The sequence below is a fragment of the Plasmodium brasilianum genome, chromosome 14, assembly GCF_023973825.1.
Source record: "Plasmodium brasilianum strain Bolivian I chromosome 14, whole genome shotgun sequence".
Classification (NCBI taxonomy): Eukaryota; Apicomplexa; class Aconoidasida; order Haemosporida; family Plasmodiidae; genus Plasmodium; species Plasmodium brasilianum.
In genome coordinates, this window is record NC_090127.1 from 2,509,581 (window position 1) to 2,527,921 (window position 18,341).

The 18,341-nt window shown below is 29.5% G+C and overlaps 3 protein-coding genes across 3 annotated transcripts; 1 reads left to right on the top strand and 2 right to left on the bottom strand.

The window, feature by feature from the left end:
- Positions 1-215: 215 nt before the first annotated feature.
- On the bottom strand, positions 216-3,782 carry MKS88_005741 (V-type K -independent H -translocating inorganic pyrophosphatase; the record flags this gene model as incomplete). Its single annotated transcript, XM_067219031.1, has 2 exons — positions 216-254; positions 456-3,782. The coding sequence occupies 2 exons, from the start codon at positions 3,780-3,782 to the stop codon at positions 216-218; spliced, it is 3,366 nt and encodes a 1,121-aa protein (XP_067070947.1).
- A 4,522-nt stretch (positions 3,783-8,304) lies between these two features.
- On the top strand, positions 8,305-13,356 carry MKS88_005742 (CCR4-NOT transcription complex subunit 4; the record flags this gene model as incomplete). The annotated part of the gene is made up of 1 exon (XM_067219032.1): positions 8,305-13,356. The coding sequence occupies one exon, from the start codon at positions 8,305-8,307 to the stop codon at positions 13,354-13,356; it is 5,052 nt and encodes a 1,683-aa protein (XP_067070948.1).
- Positions 13,357-13,799: 443 nt separating this feature from the next.
- MKS88_005743 (tetQ family GTPase) lies at positions 13,800-18,004 on the bottom strand (the record flags this gene model as incomplete). Its single annotated transcript, XM_067219033.1, has 3 exons — positions 13,800-13,998; positions 14,729-15,032; positions 15,196-18,004. 3 exons carry the CDS (start codon positions 18,002-18,004, stop codon positions 13,800-13,802), a joined length of 3,312 nt encoding a protein of 1,103 aa, XP_067070949.1.
- Between the last annotated feature and the right edge of the window lie 337 nt (positions 18,005-18,341).

Consider the following 18,341-nt stretch of genomic DNA (forward strand, 5'->3'; position numbering starts at 1 on the left):
GAACATATATAACAAAACAAATTGTTTATTTGCAAAAAGTTGATAACGTTTTTGTACTGTCTTGAATTTTTTTTTTTTTTTTTATTTGGCGGATAATATAATAAATAGACAAAGTTAAAAAAATTTAGTGAATACTAAAAAACTTGCTTACCTTAATCTTTATCAAAAGAAAAAAATCAAACAACTAAAATGAAAAGAGGGATTAGGCTCTAAAATTACTCTGTCGCGGTCGATGCAATTAACGGAGTCATCACCTAAAGGAAGGGGGAAGATAAAATAAAATGAAACAGGAAATATATAAATGTAAAGGAAATGCATCTTTTACATACAGTAAAAGCATTTGCTTATTTGTGCATACATACATGGAAGCATATATACGTACGCATATTCGCGGAAGCATACATCCACACTTGTGCACATCAGCGCATCTTTACTTGATGTTGTCAAATTATTACCATTGTTATGGTCGATATGAGCTTGATGAGAACATGGATTGAAGGTCCAGCGGTGTCTTTGCAAGGATCTCCTACAGTATCTCCTATGACACTGGAAACATGCGCAGGACTATTTTTCCCCCCGTAAAAACCTGATTCAATATACTTTTTGGCATTATCCCATGCACCACCGGCATTATTTAAAAATAGGGCCATGAGGATACCAGTGGATGTGGAAAACATAATAAAAGAGGCAATAACTTGTGCACCTAGGAGTTGATTATTTTGTAAGAAACCAATATATTTAAACAACATACCAACAATTATTGGAGCAAAAATTCCTAGAAGTCCAGGTTTTACTGTTTCTGATAATGCTCTTCTACTTATTATAGCTACACAAGTATGGTAGTCAGGTTTTTCTTTATATGTTAGAATACCTGGGTGTTCATTAAATTGTCGTCGTACTTCATTCAATACTTCTTCAGCAGTATTACCTACAGCATCTAAGGACCATGCTGCAAAAAGAAAAACAACAACAGAACCTAAAATCCCACCTATGAACACCTCCGGTATTGCAATGTCAACAGTCTGAAGTGGCGTTTTTGAATATATAGATACTTCACTTAAAAAAGCAGAAAAGAGTAGAAAACATGCAAGTGCAGCAGACCCTACACTAAAACCTTTAGTATTAGCTTTAGTTACATTTCCAACAGCATCTAGTTTGTCTGTTATAATACGAACATATTCTGGTTGTTTAGACATCTCTACGATTCCTCCTGCATTGTCAGCTATCGGGCCAAAATTAGACATACTTAAAATAAATACAGCCGTTGATAACATACCCATTGTAGCAACAGATGTACCATATAACCCATTTATAACACCACTATCTCCTGTTATATTTCCTTTTATACCTAAATAATATGACAACAATAGAGATATTGAAATAACGATTACAGGAAAAAAGGTAGACTCTAAACCTACGTACAAACCTGCTATTATATTTGTGGCAGGTCCACTCAAAGAGGCATGTGCTATTTTTTTTACCTTTGGATATGAATAGTCTGTGTAGTATCTTGTCAAGATAACAAATAAATATGAACAAGTCATACCAACTAATCCACATAAGGAAAAATATGCCCATGTATAGTTTTTCCCCCTCTCTTCATCTAATGAAAAAAGAATTCTACATAAAAGCGAAAATCCTGTAATGGAAAGTAAGCATATAAAAAAGTATGCTTTAAGCATAACTTTTAAAGGGCTTTCTAAATTTTCTGATTTTATTTTATCATCATACTCATAATTATAATCAAATTGATCATAATGATCATGATCGTCCGCATAATTTTCACACAGCAGTAAATCTACTTCTTTACTGTTCATATTTTTAGTAGCCCTAGATTTTTCATAAAAACATGTTTTTATGTCATTACTGCTGTAAGTGTGCTTCTTCCCATACTCCGCCTTGTCCGCTTTCTTCGCTTTTTCCACCTTCTCTATTTTTTCATTAGCCCCTTTGTAATAAGCTTCCCTATTTCTTTTGGAGCCATTCCATTCATCATTACTGCTTGTATATACTAAATAAACACCTATGGTAGAAACAAGTAAATCCATGGAATGAACAAATAAGGGGAATAGAACAAAATAGCTAGCACTTTTTTCAGATATTATACCATTAACACATAAATTCCCTCCTAAAATCATAGAAGCAATAATTTCAGCAGATATCGATTCAAATAAATCTGCACATTGACCTGCACAATCTCCTACATTATCACCTACTAGGTCGGCTATAACTGCAGGATTTCTTGCATCATCTTCAGGTATATGTCTTTCTATCTTCCCAACCAAATCTGCACCTATATCTGCTGCTTTAGTATATATACCACCAGCTAACTGATATAACATTGCAACTAAAGAAGCTCCAAACCCGTACCCTACTATTAATAAAGGATGTTTCGTAAAGGCCAATGAAGGATACAACACGCTTACGAACAGTAGTAATATACAGATACCTAAAATAGCTAAGGATACATTCACAATTGCACTTACTGCACCACTTCTAAAACATGTAATTAATGCTTTATTATATGAATAGGTTGCAGCTTTAGCTACTTTCACATTAGCTCTAACAGCAACATATATTCCATTATATCCTGCTATTGAGCTACAAATAGCCCCTAATAAAAAAGACACAGCTGTTATAAGACCATATGCACATGGTGATATGACAACAGACTTATCACTAACATGTTTCATTCTTACACTCTTCTCCTGTGGTAGTTTTGTATAATCTCCTCTCATAATATATAAGAGGAATATTAATAGACTAAAAAGTAAGGAAATTCTAAATATTGAATTATACTGAACAGCAAAAAATCCTTCTGCTCCTTCTCTTATTGGCTTTGCTATGCTATCAAAGGTGAACATATCGTATCCTTCGAAAGCCTCACTGTCCTCGTTACTTTCCCCTACACCCTCGTTACATGCCCCTGCCCTTTTGGTATTTCCCCCCTTACGAACCTCCACGATATTTTTACCATGTGGGCTTTTTTTTTTGTCATTTCCATTTTCACTCATGCTGATACTTCTGTAGCTACTCCTATTGGTAGGAATACCCTGCTCATGTGCACTTCCTTTCACCGGACTACTGGGATTTGTTCCTTCCACTGCGTCCCTGCCTTTTGTATAATTTTTCTCTTCTAATTTATGCTTGATCCTGTACTGACTATCCTTAAGGGGGATACTTGCCCCATACCCATGGCTTAAGGCGTTTCCATGTCTGTTCATTTGTTGTGAATTCGCTACTTCATTTTTATTTAAAATGTTTAACTGTCTTTCATGTGTTATGTTATCACTCATAAGGTCGTCTCTTTTTACTGTATTATAAACTTCGTATTCATCATTTAATATTGTACTCAACATATAAAGGGAAAAAAGTAAAAAGTATATGCTGTAAAGTGCTAGCCCAATTAAATAAACAGTCCTTATATTGTCAATGCGTAGGAATGATATATATACTATCAATAAAAATAAGAAGAGAATTATTGTATTAATTAATATCCTTTGCTTTGCTGATTTGTTAATATATATTTTTAAGAACTTTATAACTTTTAAATCTTCTTTTTCCTCCACCTCATCTTCCATTTCTTCTCCTGGCGCAATAGCACATGTTGCGTCTAATGTTGCTCGACTCTTTCTATAATCTCTTTTTATGTTTTCTTTATATACATTTCTAGTTTTATCATTTGTAAAAAAAGACTTCGAACATTTGTTGTCATTTGAATGTGTTAAATTTTTATATTTTCTTGTTTTTCCATTTAATGTTTTTTCATGTAAAGGTAGCATTTTATTATTCTATCCCTTTTTCTTTCTCTCTGCCTGTTTTTCCTTTTTGTTGCTTTTTTTAATCTGGGTGCTATGCATGAACAAGTGCATGCGAAAATGCCACTTTGCCTGCACAAGGGTTGATATATTTTTTCTTCCTTTTTGTTGTTTTGTATATATGCGTATATGTAAATGGGTATATATGTATATATATATGTGTGTGTGTATATATGTAAATATATATGTATGTAAATATATATTATGTATATATATATGTGTGTATATATATATATATATGTGTATATATATATATATTTTTTTTTTTTTTTTTTTGCTGTGCCGCTAAATTTCGCAATTAAGGCTACTTGCTGTTCCTTGTGCTGCTTATTGCTACTTTTACCACTTATACTGCTATTTCCATTTATGATTTTAAAATTTATATTGTCATGTTCATTTTATTTTTGATAATTATTTGTTTGCATTCATTCTGAATACGTGCATTTAGGCGTGAGTGTTTTTGCTACCTTGAACTAATACTTTGCCTCTTTTTTTTTTCCTTTTAAATTGTAATAAAGTATATAATAAACTTCTTTGTTCAAATATCGTTATAAAAAAAAAAAAAAAAAAAAAAAAAAATTGGAACTTGAAAAACTTGTACTAGGAAGGTTTAAAATTTAAGCATCATCTTTGCATAATACACTGGAAAAATAGTAGAGGGAATATTACCTTTTCATAATTCAGCAGACGAGTTGTTAGGGAATGGATGTTTGCTTTAATTCTAGCATTTGCACAATGCTTATAAATTCGCATGTACAGTACATATTTACACATTCACATGTTCTGTTCATATTTTCACACACACCCGTACTGTTCATATTTTCACACACACCCGTACTGTTCATATTTTCACATTTACCTGCACTGTTCATATTTTCGTACACACCTGTACATGTGCATATATACATGGGTACACATATCTTTTCTAGGAGACAAAATGACTTAGCAGCAGAAAAGTAAAAACAAAATTCAAAAAGTAGGATGCATGAAAAAAAAATATTAAAAAAATAACGAAAATAAGGTGTATATAACTAAAATTCAAATTTACAAAAAAAAAAAAAAAAAAAGTGATTACAAAAAATGAAGCAAAAAAATTAGTAAAAAATGTTGGAAAAAATATGCAAAACGTGTAGCAAAGAATCGCAAGTATTTTCGAACAAATTACACTGTTAATTATCAGTATGCACAAAAAAGAGCGTAATAATATAAATGATCGAAATATAGTTGGAACGTTTTATTCTTAAAAAGAGGGGTTTTAACAGGTGACACCTGCTCTCACAAATTATTATTTGTTCTTATTTTTACATCATTAAGATTTAAAAAAGAAAAAATAAAATATAATAAAATAAAACACCCAATTAATTGAATATAATTGCGTATAATCTTTCTCCTATTTAATTTGTGCTTTGTAAACGATTTAAAAAAAACCTTTCCTGTTCTGATTTTTTCTTAAAAGAAAAAATATTTACATGTACATAAATATGTATCTAATAAATAAATAAAAAAAAATAAAAATAAAAATATATATATATATATAAGTATATTTATACGTATGTTTCCCTATTAATTTTTATAATTATAAAACGTATGATTTTTCGCATTTTTGTATTTTCCATGTATCTTAAACAATTAAAAGTGTAGAATACCCAAAGGGTGTATTATATTTAAGAGGTGTCTATTTTGTATTCAAAAAATGAAAGTTTAAATATTTTTGAGCAGTAAAATATCATTATCCTTTGAATAAAAGAGAAATTCTGTACAATGCATAAATAAATATGTACACGCAATAAAAAATGAAAGAAGAATAATCAAAATTTGTAAAAGTGTTTTTTTTATGTTTTTTTGGAGAAGTAAAATATGTAGTTCGTTTAAAAAGCGACGAAAATTGGTATGTCGATATGCACGTGCATATTTTTGTTTGTCTACCTCTCCCGTTTTTCATTTTTCTCCACTCCTTCCTTTTTTTTAACTTGGCATTATTTGTTAGGAAAAATGAGAAATTTCTATTTTCATGTTATAATGAGAGAAAAGAGAGAGCCAATAACGTAAATATAGAATAACAACATCATACATAAATGTGCTATATTTAACTACGATTTTCGAATTATAAGTATGTTACATTTGCTTCTTTAGCTCATTTTGTTTTGCTCTCCATATGGAATACGAAAGAAAGACACATAAAAATGTGTGCAAAAGTAAATCGTTTATTTCTTCGTTTGAAAGCGGGGATGCACGAATGTTGTCATTGCACGTTTCTTGCAAACGTACAAACATACATGAATACGTACATACATATGTACATATATACGTACATAAAATACATACATGTATAAAAGTTATATATCCAAATAAACCATGTACATTGTGTGTACTACTTAAGGTCGATTTTTACCTAAAACCTTTTCCACATAATTGAATAAGAAACAGTACTCTCTTCTTTCAAAACAATCCTATAACAATTTATGTAACGCATAACATATCCTTTTAAGATATTTCCAAAAATTGGGAAAATAGTATTTTTTTATTTGGGAGGATATTATATAATTATCTGAAATTTGTATCTCTTAAGACTATTTCGTTTTTTCCTTCTTTTTCTTATTTTTTTTTCTTATTTTTTTATTTTCTTTTTTTTCTTATTTTTTTATTTTCTTTATTTTCTTATTTTTTTTTTTTTTTTCTCTTTTAATATTATAATGCCATACATAACTGTGTTTTGACAGTACGCCTATATATATATAAAGTTGGTAAAAATGTACATTTGCTTCTACAAATTAAAAGGAAAAGAATAAACATACAAAATAAACAAAATAATACAAAATAAACAAAATAATACAAGATATACAAAATAATACAAGATATACAAAATAAAACAAGATACAGAAAATATTAACAAAATATACAAAATAATACAAAATATACAAAATGAACAAGTCAAACACGTAAAACAGTATAAAAGGAATAAAATAAAACGAAGGGAAGAGAAGCGTAAAAAAATAAAGAGAAAAATAGAAGAAAAAATAAAGGAAAAAAAATGTGCCCTTGGCATGCCTTTTTTTTTCCCTTGAATGAGAAAAAACCTTCGGCGAAATTGCTTCTTTTAAGTCTAAAAAAGGAATAAGCTTATTTCACTTTTACAGTGACTGTGCATATACATGTATACATATACATTCATAATACATATGCATATATATATATATATATAATACATAATATTCATAAGGAGAAATAATCTGAAGTAATTTTTATTTCCTTATAAATATTTTATCTCGCGTTTATTTAATCTCTTAATTCTTCACAAGTATATTAATTTTTTCATTTCGTAATTTTGCATAAAAATACATTTTTGTGAAAATCGTTAATATATGTAATAAATATAATATTAATATAATTAAATATGAAAATCGCAGCATTTTCCTTTTTCTTTTTTTATTTTGCCTTTTTTTCCAACTTGTAATTTTCTTATTTTTCATAATTTTCATAATTTTTATAATTTTCATAATTTTTATAATTTTTATAATTTTCTTACTTTTCATAATTTTCATAATTTTCTTACTTTTCTTACTTTTCTTACTTTTCTTACTTTGCTTACTTTTCTTATTTTTCTTATTTTTATTAATTTTTTTTTTTTTTCCTTATTCTTTTTTCTGAGTTTTGTAATTCAAAACTGCTCCAACTTCTGCGTTTCCACTTTTTTTTCTTTTTTTTTTTAATATAATAATATAAATGTTAAAGGAAAGAAAGATATAACAAAAGGAGTATATAATGAGAAAATATACAAGAAAAGGAAGAGGATATAAAACAGTACATATAGAGTTAACGTTCAAGTGTATATGTATTGTAAATAAAGCGAAAGGAGGTAGTTTTTCCTTTTATTTTTACTCGTTCGTTATTTTTTTTTAATAAATATTTTTTTTAATATTTTTTTTTAATAAATATTTTTTTTAATATATTTTTTTAATATTTTTTCTTAATATTTTTTTTTATTATTTTATATCATTATTAATTTATGTACTATAATTTTATATACGATTATATTATATTATTTTTTTTTTTGTTAACGCTGCTTTATTGGTAACGCAAAAAATAGTACATAGTGTACTACGAAGGCGTTACGATATATATTCAATACGTATGCATAAATAGCATGTAGTTAAGTATCTATGTACAAAGAGTGTATGTGTATATATATGTATAAACGTGTACATGTGTATATGCGTACATGTGTACATGTGTACAACATATGGGTAGCGTGAATTATTAGTATGTATAGGTAACATTTGTTCATTATATATATATATGTATATATATATATATATATGCATATATATATGTATATTTACCGCATCTGAATGGTATGTAGCTTATGCGGTGTGTATGTATATGCATAACGTATATTCTCGTAATACATAATAACATCATCAGCACATGTACCATATATGTATAAAACATATATGTATATAGACATATATGGAAAGAAAGGAGGAAAATGAGGAGAGGGGGAGGTAGTGACAAAAGGTTCTTGAGAAGAACGTTTAATCGCTTGTATTATTACAAAAAGAATGAGAAGATGGAAGAGGTAGGTGCTAGTAGTAGCAGAAAGATGAACAGCACCACTGGTGGTGTTAACAGTAACAACAGCAACATGAATATGAACGTCAACGTTAATAGTAACATTAATAGTAATATTAAAAACAACAATAAGACTAAGAGTAACAACAATGGTAGCTTCAATAGTAGTGTCAATAGTAGTATCAACAGTAGTGTCAATCGTAATAGTAACAACAAAGGCGAAAGAAAGGGTAACCCGCGTGGAAGCTACAACAGCGAAAAGGAAGGAGATGAATTACAGGTATATGAAATGGGGGTTGGAGAAAGAAAATATGATCATGACGATGATGCAGTTTACTTGGAAGAGCTGTATGACGAAAAAGAGGATAAATATGAAGAAGAAAAAGAAGAAGGACAAGAGGAAGAAGCACAAGAAGAAGATGAACAAGAAATAGATGAACAGGAAGAAGAAGAACAACTACAAGAAGAAGAAGTAATAGAAAAAGATCTAGAACTAGAACTAGAAGAACTAGACGAATTAGACGAAGTAGAAAAAGAAAAAAGAAAAAAAAAAAGAAGTAATAAAACACTTAAAGGAATAAAAATAAAGGAAAAGAAAAACATTTATATAGATGAAAGAGAAACAGGAATGAAGAATGGGGAAGATAGTAATGAAAAAGGACAAGATAAAAATAATATTATATGTCCTTTATGTGTAGAAGTGTTAGATGAAACAGACAGAAATTTTTATCCATGTGATTGTGGTTATCAAATATGTTTATGGTGTTTATATTATATAAGAGATCATATGAGTAATAAATGTCCAGCATGTAGAAGAAGTTATAATGAAAAGAAATTTATATATAATAGAGAAACACATGAAAAGTTGATTAAAAAACAGAAAAATCAGCATAAAAATAAAAATGAAAATAATAATAGTAGTACTATATTGTGTAAATATGATTTATATAAAAACTCGAACATATATAATATTCATGAGTATGACAATCTGTTAGAGATAATTAAAGGAATTAGAGTTGTACAGAGAAATTTAGTATTTGTTATAGGTATTACTACTGCATATGCAAAAAAGAACATTTTAAAAAAAAATGAATATTTTGGTAAATATGGTCAGATATTAAACATCATAATTAACAAGTCACAGGCATATAATCCACACTATAATGGTCCATCCTTTAGTGCATACATAACATATAGTAATGAAAAAGAAGCTATTAATGCTATTTACTTTATTGATGGTATGATATTAGATGGAAAAGTTTTAAAAGCTTCTTTTGGTACTACGAAATATTGTTCATCCTTTTTAAAAAGTTCATCATGTGGTAATGAAGATTGCTTTTATCTACATGAGCTAGGAAATGTTATTGATAGTTTTTCTAAAGATGATATACATGGTCCCAAACATATATATCATGATCTGTTATATTTTTATTTTAAAAAATTGCCCGATAAAAAAAATGATACTACTGGTGATACAACTGCTAGTAGTGCACTGTTGAAGGGAATCAAAAAGTTAGAGGAAGAACCAAGCCTTACCACTTCATTAGCTGCCACAGCAGCCGCTTCTTCGTCTGTAGCTCCGATAGCAGTAGCTTCTACATCCGGAGATGTTATAACTGTAGGTGGATGCATGGGAACCACCAACTCGAGTGTTTTCCAGACGGAGTATTCGAAGAATGACAATAAGGAAATTAAAAAAAAAATCGAAGGAAGGAATGAAGAGATGGAAAGTATTCATATATTTACGTCAAGCAACACAGAGTATAAAATTTACAATGAATGGAAATCCCAAAGTGCAGAGTTAGCAAAAGGGATGACTGGAAAGAGCACCGAGTTAACGAAAGAGGGTGTTAGCAAAAGTGTTGAGGATATAAGAAAGGACTCAAAGATGAAAAATGTAAAAGATACAAAGGAAAAGAATGTTGAAGAAAAAAAAAAATGGAATTCGGAGGAAAAGTTTTCCAGTGTAGTAAAAAATGTGGGTGTTGTTTCGACTGATGATTTAGATAACGAAAAGGCAAATATACTAAATAAAAATAAAAAAAAAAAAAAAAAAACAAAAAGTGAAGATATTCTAAACGTAGATTTGGGAAAATACGATGACACGAGCATTAATGTATCCGCATGGGCAGCTACTGCTGCAGCTTCTTCCTCAACTACGGGTGCTTATAATAAGGAGAAGAATTACTTAAGCTCCTTGCAGAATATTCCCTACAATAAGGACAGTACTACTACTCCTGATGCCTGTAATAATAATAATTCCAGTACGTTTAACATCAAAAACGAAGAACTTTTAAACAGAAACAACAGTGATGAGGCGGATGCATATTACCTGGACGAAATTTCGGATAATTATCCTCTTATAACGGATGTGCGGTATGATAAGGAAAAAAAGAAAAAAATGAAAAAGAAAATGGAAAAAAAAAAAGCTAACGAGAAGAAGAAAAATATTGAAAAGGAAAAACTTAATGAAAGGGAAAAACCTAAATCGGAGGAGATCATTAACCGGAATGAAAAGAATGATCAGCAACAAAAACAAATAATGGAGGGTGAAAAGGATGCAAAGAAGCAAAAAAAAAAAAATCAAAATAGTGCCATTACTATAGATGGTAGTTTAACTACTGCTTCCACAACTACTAATAATAATAATAAGGGAGAAATCGAAAAAAAATTAGCGAACAGTGGAAAGGATAAGGTAAAAGGAATTGAAAATGAGGAAGAGAAAAAGAAAACATCAAAAATGGCCCTCAGGTTAGGTAACTTTTTCAATGATTTATTTGATAAAAGCAAAAAAGGATTAACAGTAACAGAACTGGGGAAAAGTACTGGTACCCACACAGTTTTAGATGAAAAGAGAAATAATGGACAAGACGTAAAAAATGGTAGTAATGTTATTCCCAAACAATTTTATGAAGAAAGTTCTAAAAATGAGAAGAAAAAAGAAGAAGGAATTTTAAGAGATGATCTGACGAATTGTAAAAAGAGTCGAGACCATGAAGATGATGAAAAGAAGGAAATTAAAGGAAAGGAAGAGAAACACGCAAATGGTAAAGTAACAGATAGTAAAGCAGCAAATGAAAAAATGGCGTATGCTAAAATCGTTGAAGAGGAAGAGGAAAAAATAAAAATAAATAAAGTTAGCAAAAAAAAAGAGACAGAAAAAATAGCAAGAGCAGAGGAAAAAGGAGGGAGTGAAGGTGTAAAGAAAAAGATGGGGAAACAGAAAGGAGGTGAGGTGCACCCAGAGGATATAGGTGATGAGGATAACGACGATGATGATTATGATGACGATTATGATGACGATTATGATGACGATTATGACGACGATGATGACGACGATGATGACGACGATGATGACGATGTTGACTATGATGAGGAGGATGAGGAGGATGACTATGATGAGGATGACCATGACAAAGAAGATATAAATTTGGGTAAAGATAGGGGTGATGTACAGTTGAAAAAGGAAAGGAACAACTTAAAAAAGTATACAGAAGAACAAATGATACATGTGGTTGAAATCTTGAAAATAAAAAATTGCAATGCAAGTATGACAGTTTGGGAGGCAATACAGGAATACTGTAGCAAACTGAGTGATAAGGAAAAAAAAGGGGATATAAATAATGACGCATTTCACGATATTGTGATTTCGTATATGAAAGAAAATAAGCATCCAGACAGTGAAAAGAAGAAGAACAAGAAAAATAGCAGCAGCATGAATAGCAGCTTCAACAACAACAACACCAGCAACAGCACCAAAAGTAAAACAAAACAAAGGGATAGCTATAATAACCCTAAAAATAGGGACGTGCACGAAAAAAAGAAGAAAGCGGTAAAGGATGTAGTGAACGAAGACCAGCACGCTGTAGATAAGGAAAACTCAAAGGGAGTGATCTTGGATGCAGTTAAAGAAGTATTACATAGTAAGGGAAAGAAAAAGAAGAAGAATTCTTTAAGTAAAAAAAGTAAATTCTGTAGAAAAGTTGAGGATGACGTTATGAGCATAATAAAAGAGATGATGATGCATCGAGTGGAATTGAAAAGTAAGAAAAATGTAAATGATAAGAAAAAAAGGGAGTCGGATGAAAGAGAAGGAACAGGCGAAAGCGATGAAAACTCGGAAAAATGTGCGTTATTCGACGACCTTAACATTTTCATCAGGAATTTATGCATTGCTAAGAGCAAAGCGATTCAAAATAACTTGAAGGACAACGATACAGTGTACTTAATAGAAGATAACAAGGTTGACAATAAAAAAAAAGATAGTAATAGTAATAGTAATAGTAATAGTAGTAGTAATAATAATAATAATAGTAATAACAATAGTAATAACAATAGTAATAACAATAGTAATAACAATAGTAATAACAATAGTAATAACAATAATAATAATAGTAATAACAGTAGTAATAACAGTAGTAATAATAATAATAATAGTAATAACAGTAGTAATAATAATAATAGTAATAACAGTAGTAATAACAATAGTAATGACAGTAGTAATAATAGTAGTAATAGTAATAATGACTATCTGTTATATGCCAAGGATGATCGTTTTTTTTTAAAGGCTTATAAAGGAATAATGGAATATACACTAGAAAAAAATACAAATTTAAAATATAAAAAGAATCTTAACGAAAATAACACATTTGATATTTATAAAAAATTAATTTTATTAAAAAATTCAGACCTACACAATGCCAATGATATCCTTTTTGACAAAATATTTAATGAACAAATAAACTTTGTTCAACAGTTATGTAAATCCGATTTTCACCTGAACAGGTCAGAAAATTTATTATCAAGTCAGAAAAAAGGAGATACCAATATTTTTCAAAATAATATCAATAATGCTGATAAAAAAATCTCAAAAAAAATACAACTAACTAATTTCCCAAAATTGTGGGTTAATTTTAATAGATCCTTTCATACGAAAGAGGTAAATGAAAAAGTCAATCTAAGTGCTTAGGATACAAAGCCATTTTTAATAATATTTTGCTGTTAGTGGTATATTTCCATATTTATTGTGTCTTCGTGGCTCGGAAGATTTATTCATGTGAATATTACGTGGACTATTCACACTTGTCATTATTAGGTAATCGACTGAATGGATATAAGCGCTGCAGCAAAAAAAATAAAAAAAAAATGGCAGTGCTTTTTGGGGATATATATACAAATATATGTACATATATATATATGAAATATATATACGAAATTGTGAAAACCTGCTGAAGTCGCAGGTGAGGACGTTGATAATTCAGCTGTGTATTTTTTTTTTTTATTTTATTATATATTTTTTTTTAATTAAAATTCATTTTGAAATATTTGCAGTTTTTTAAACATCTTTATTATGAACATTTAAATGCTTAGCGCATTTTAGCTGCATATTCATATTTATTTTTACATTTACCCTCATTTCGTTTGCATTTCATCCATATCATTCATATCATTCGTATCATTCATATCATTCGTATCATTTGTATCATTCGTATCATTCGTATCATTCGTATCATTCGTATCATTCGTATCATTCGCATCATTCGCATCATTCGCATCATTCGCATCATTCGTATCATTTTCAAATTTTTTTATTTTTTTTTTTTTATTTTCGCTGTAAAGTTTCAGCCATGTCGTAATTAATACACATAATTAAAAACTAAATGAATTTGGATTAAAAAAAAAAAATGAAATAAAATAAAATAATGAAGTTATTTGTGAAGCAATATATAATATACTGTTAATTATTTAACTTGAAAATCAATGCAAAAATATAAACAAAAAAATTAATGCTCCTACGAATGAAGGAGGACCAATTGTACCTGTTGGATAAGATGTATTAAAAAAAAAAAAAGAAAACTGAAAATATATCTGCAATGATATAATACAAATTAGTAACACTTTAAAGAAGTATACGTTTATGTTATTCATATCGCTGCTTATGACAGTTATGGCACGCCACCTCTGTACAATTTGACGAGTACGCTGGAGGAAAATGTGCAATCATACGTGTGCACATGATGTGAACAAGTACATGAATACATATACTTGCTCCTAATTCACACATACATTATGCTTGACGCATATACATATATATGTAAGCCAAATGCGACGAAAGAGGCATATAAATTATTGCGCATAATGAAAACTATAAATATATGCTCATGAATACTCTACTTGTAAATATACTCATAAATGACAAAATATATATATAGAATAAGAGATTTACCCCCATCATCACCACCACCACAACCACACACACACACAAATATATAACTTTTATCTAATCTTTTTTGTAGCCACAAAAGGTCATGAAAAAGTTCGCATGGCCACTCGAAATAGACCTCAGTATAGAAGCATAATTATTCGTAAACTTAACAGGAATAATGGCAATAATTTTCATAATTTTAAAACCTTGTTGCTCTGTATTTTCCATGATTTGAATAATAGATCCATTTCTATATTGAATCAAATCCTTTACTATAATGCCAACATAAGATTCGTCTGTATGTATTTGCAGCAGTGATAAAGGACTTGCTATACATACATTTGCTTTCCTAATCATCTTATAATACAAATCATTGCATGCATATTTAGCTACTGCTATGGTACAGTCTTCTGGTATTTCTAATTTTGTTATTTTAATTTCTGTATTAATAATATTTCCATTCGTTTTGTAACCATTACTTAAACAATTTTTTAATGAAATAATACAATTACGTAAAATCTCATTATAAAAATTTTTTTTTTTTTTTTTTTTCCTTTAATTCGTTAATATATAACTCTACATTTTTATCAACACTTACCGTACTTCGGAATAAGTCTTCGTAGTTAAGGTTTTGAAGGTACTCGTCTATGTTTCCATCATTAACTTCATCATGTTCTACCTTTTCACATCTTACTTCATCATATCCCCCCTCATTTGGTTCCTTAATCCGTTCCATTTCTTCCTCCCATGCTCTTTTTTCACACCAATGGTTATATTCATCCATCTTAAGCGAATTAGCCTTACCAGTTCGATCTCCTGCATAACTCGAATGAAATATTTCCCCTACAGTAAGCTCCTTTTTTAGGTTTTCCATCTGTTCATTTGTATGACAGTTACTATTAATTTGTACTTTTCTTTTGAAATGGTTCATTTCGTTGATTGTACCTTTAAAATAGTTACTAATTTTCCTTTCAGCGCCAAAATTGTACTTATGCAATGTGGAACTCTTTCTTCTTAAGGAGGAGCTGCTAATATCTTCGTTTTTCAGAAACGTTACATCTTCCTCATCATTTACTTCGTCTGCTTCGTCTTCTTCTACTCCCCCCGTTTCCCCTTCCATTTCCCCTTTCAGTATTTTAGAGGATGTAGAATAATATGTACTGTCATACTTCAAGATACTTTGAATATACTTGGAGATGTCTACGAATTCCTTTTCCTTAATACTCAAACCGATCGTGATACTAGAAAAGTTCGAGTTAACTTTCATCTGTTTTTTAATAGTATCTTCATAATTGCCTATAATATATTCCTTCTGGATGATTTCAACATCCTCCGTCCGAATGTCAATATTATAATCACACCTGATCTTATCTAGGGTAACTTCAATATTTAGAATACCAATTGAGCCAATAATTAATTTATTATTTTTGTCTGTGTAGGAAATTATACTATTATCTTCTAAGCATATATTATTTAGAATTTTCTTCAACTCTTTTTCTTTCCTACAATCCCTTGGCTCTATTGCACATGTACAAACAACGATATTTTTTCTTATTCTTTTTTTGTAACTTTTTAAAAAATACCATAATTCTTTATTCTTTATTTCTCCTTTCATTAATTTATATATATCATTGAAGGAGTATACATCATCATGGGGTACCTTTATCTTTCCACCATCGTCGTACTCATTATCCATTATGAGTTCTCTACTTTTGTTGTCTTTGATCATTCTTTTGTTTTCTTCTCTTTGGGACACATAATCAATAAGCCCCTTATTACATAGCTTCTCCTGAACATCCCCTTTTTGTTCTTCCGTTTCACATATGATATCACAAACTAGTATGTTTTGAAATCCCCTGATCATTCCTATATCGTTCGTCTTTAACTCTTTCGTCATTACATATCTGTCTGCTTTTACTTTATATATATTTTTAACTATTTCATTTTTATTATTCCTAATATTAAGAAGATTCGAATTTTTCGTGATTTTTCCTTTAAGCACTTTACAAAATGTGTTATATCCATTTTTTTCCTTTACTAACTTAAATATAAATATAATCGTTTTAAAAAAATGCCCAGGTTCATATTTTTTATTAAGTAAGCTATTTTTCATTGACATGATTAACCGGGAAGAAATTGCATTAGGAGTGTTCGCTGTTCCGCGGGATTGGTCGCTTCCTCCAGCCTTCACTTCGCTCCTACCACTGATACTGCTACCACTGCTACTGCTACCACTGCTACTGCTACCACTGCCATTAATGCCGCCAACGATATTTCTTTCCTTGTTACTTAACAAACACATACCGGTTTTATCACTCCATTTGGGTGCACACAAACTCATATTATCGTGCTCTTTGCCCTTCCTTTGGGTGCTATTGTAAGGGTAATTATAACTGGCATCGGTATATGTAACATAGTCAAGGAGAAGATGCACCCCGCATGAGTTGAGGGCACTCCCCGAAAAAATAGGGAAAATATGCTTCATATTTATACATTTAATCAAGGATTTCTTAACATTGTCATAATTTATTTTAATATTATTTAAATATTTATACTCTAGCTCAGGGTCTAAATCACATAAAACTTCCACGATTTCTTCTCTTTTCTTTACAACATAATCAACTATGTTATAATTCAGAATATTCAAAATTTTAAAATTTCTTGTTTGTTCATCTTCTCCTGATGGTATTATATTATCATTACAAAATTCAATTGAATCAAAATGATTATGTACATTTTCAAATTTGGAAGCTTTTAAAACTGGCCCTAGGGGTATTTTTTTAAAAATTATCTTTTGACCATATTTAACTTGGGGATACGAATATAACAACATAGATGGCAGATCTAATATATATTTTAATTTTTTATTTTCATAAATTGGATATGTTATGAGCAAACTTTTTTTACTTAAATTATTTTTGATACTTGTACAATTATACTCAATGTCTGCTTCGTGTATATCCATTTTATTTAAAAAAAAATATATAGGAATATTTTCTTTTATATAACGAAAAATATTTATTGTTTGAATTTGTAATCCTTCCTTTGCATCCACAACAATGACACATTTATCAGATACACACAAAGATAAGAAAGTTTCATTGCTAAAATCAACATGCCCTGGGGTATCAATTAAATTTACGTGCACTTCATTCCATTTAAAACATGAATAAGCTGTTTTAATTGTTATTCCCCTTTCTCTTTCTTGTTTTAAAAAATCCAACTGAGTGTTCTGGTCATTTATGTTTCCTTTTACCCTTATTTCATTGGCATTATATAAAATATCTTCTGATATTGTTGTTTTTCCTGCATCAATATGTGCAAGAATTCCTAAGTTTACTAATTCATGGCAAAAAAACCTTTTCCTATATTTTGCACAAATATTATGAACAGTTAATATTTTTTTTAACATAATATGAACAAAAGGTGAAAAAAATTAAAAAAAAAAAAAAAAAGTTAACTAGCGATTGTATAAGAAAATTTCGCTATCTCGTAGAACAAGCCTGAATGCACATTGATGTGCCTGCATTCTCGCATAAATGTGTATATGTATCGGCGCCGGTATGTATGGACATTTGTACATATGAACAAGTGTATGTATATACATATTTATGCATGTACATATATGAGTGAGTTATGCTTTTTTTTTCCCCCAATTTATGCTTTGACGTGTTGGGTGTTCTTAAATTTTCTGAAATATGAGGAGGAGCCCTTGTTAAAGCACAAATTAATATGAAGTTAAAAAAATT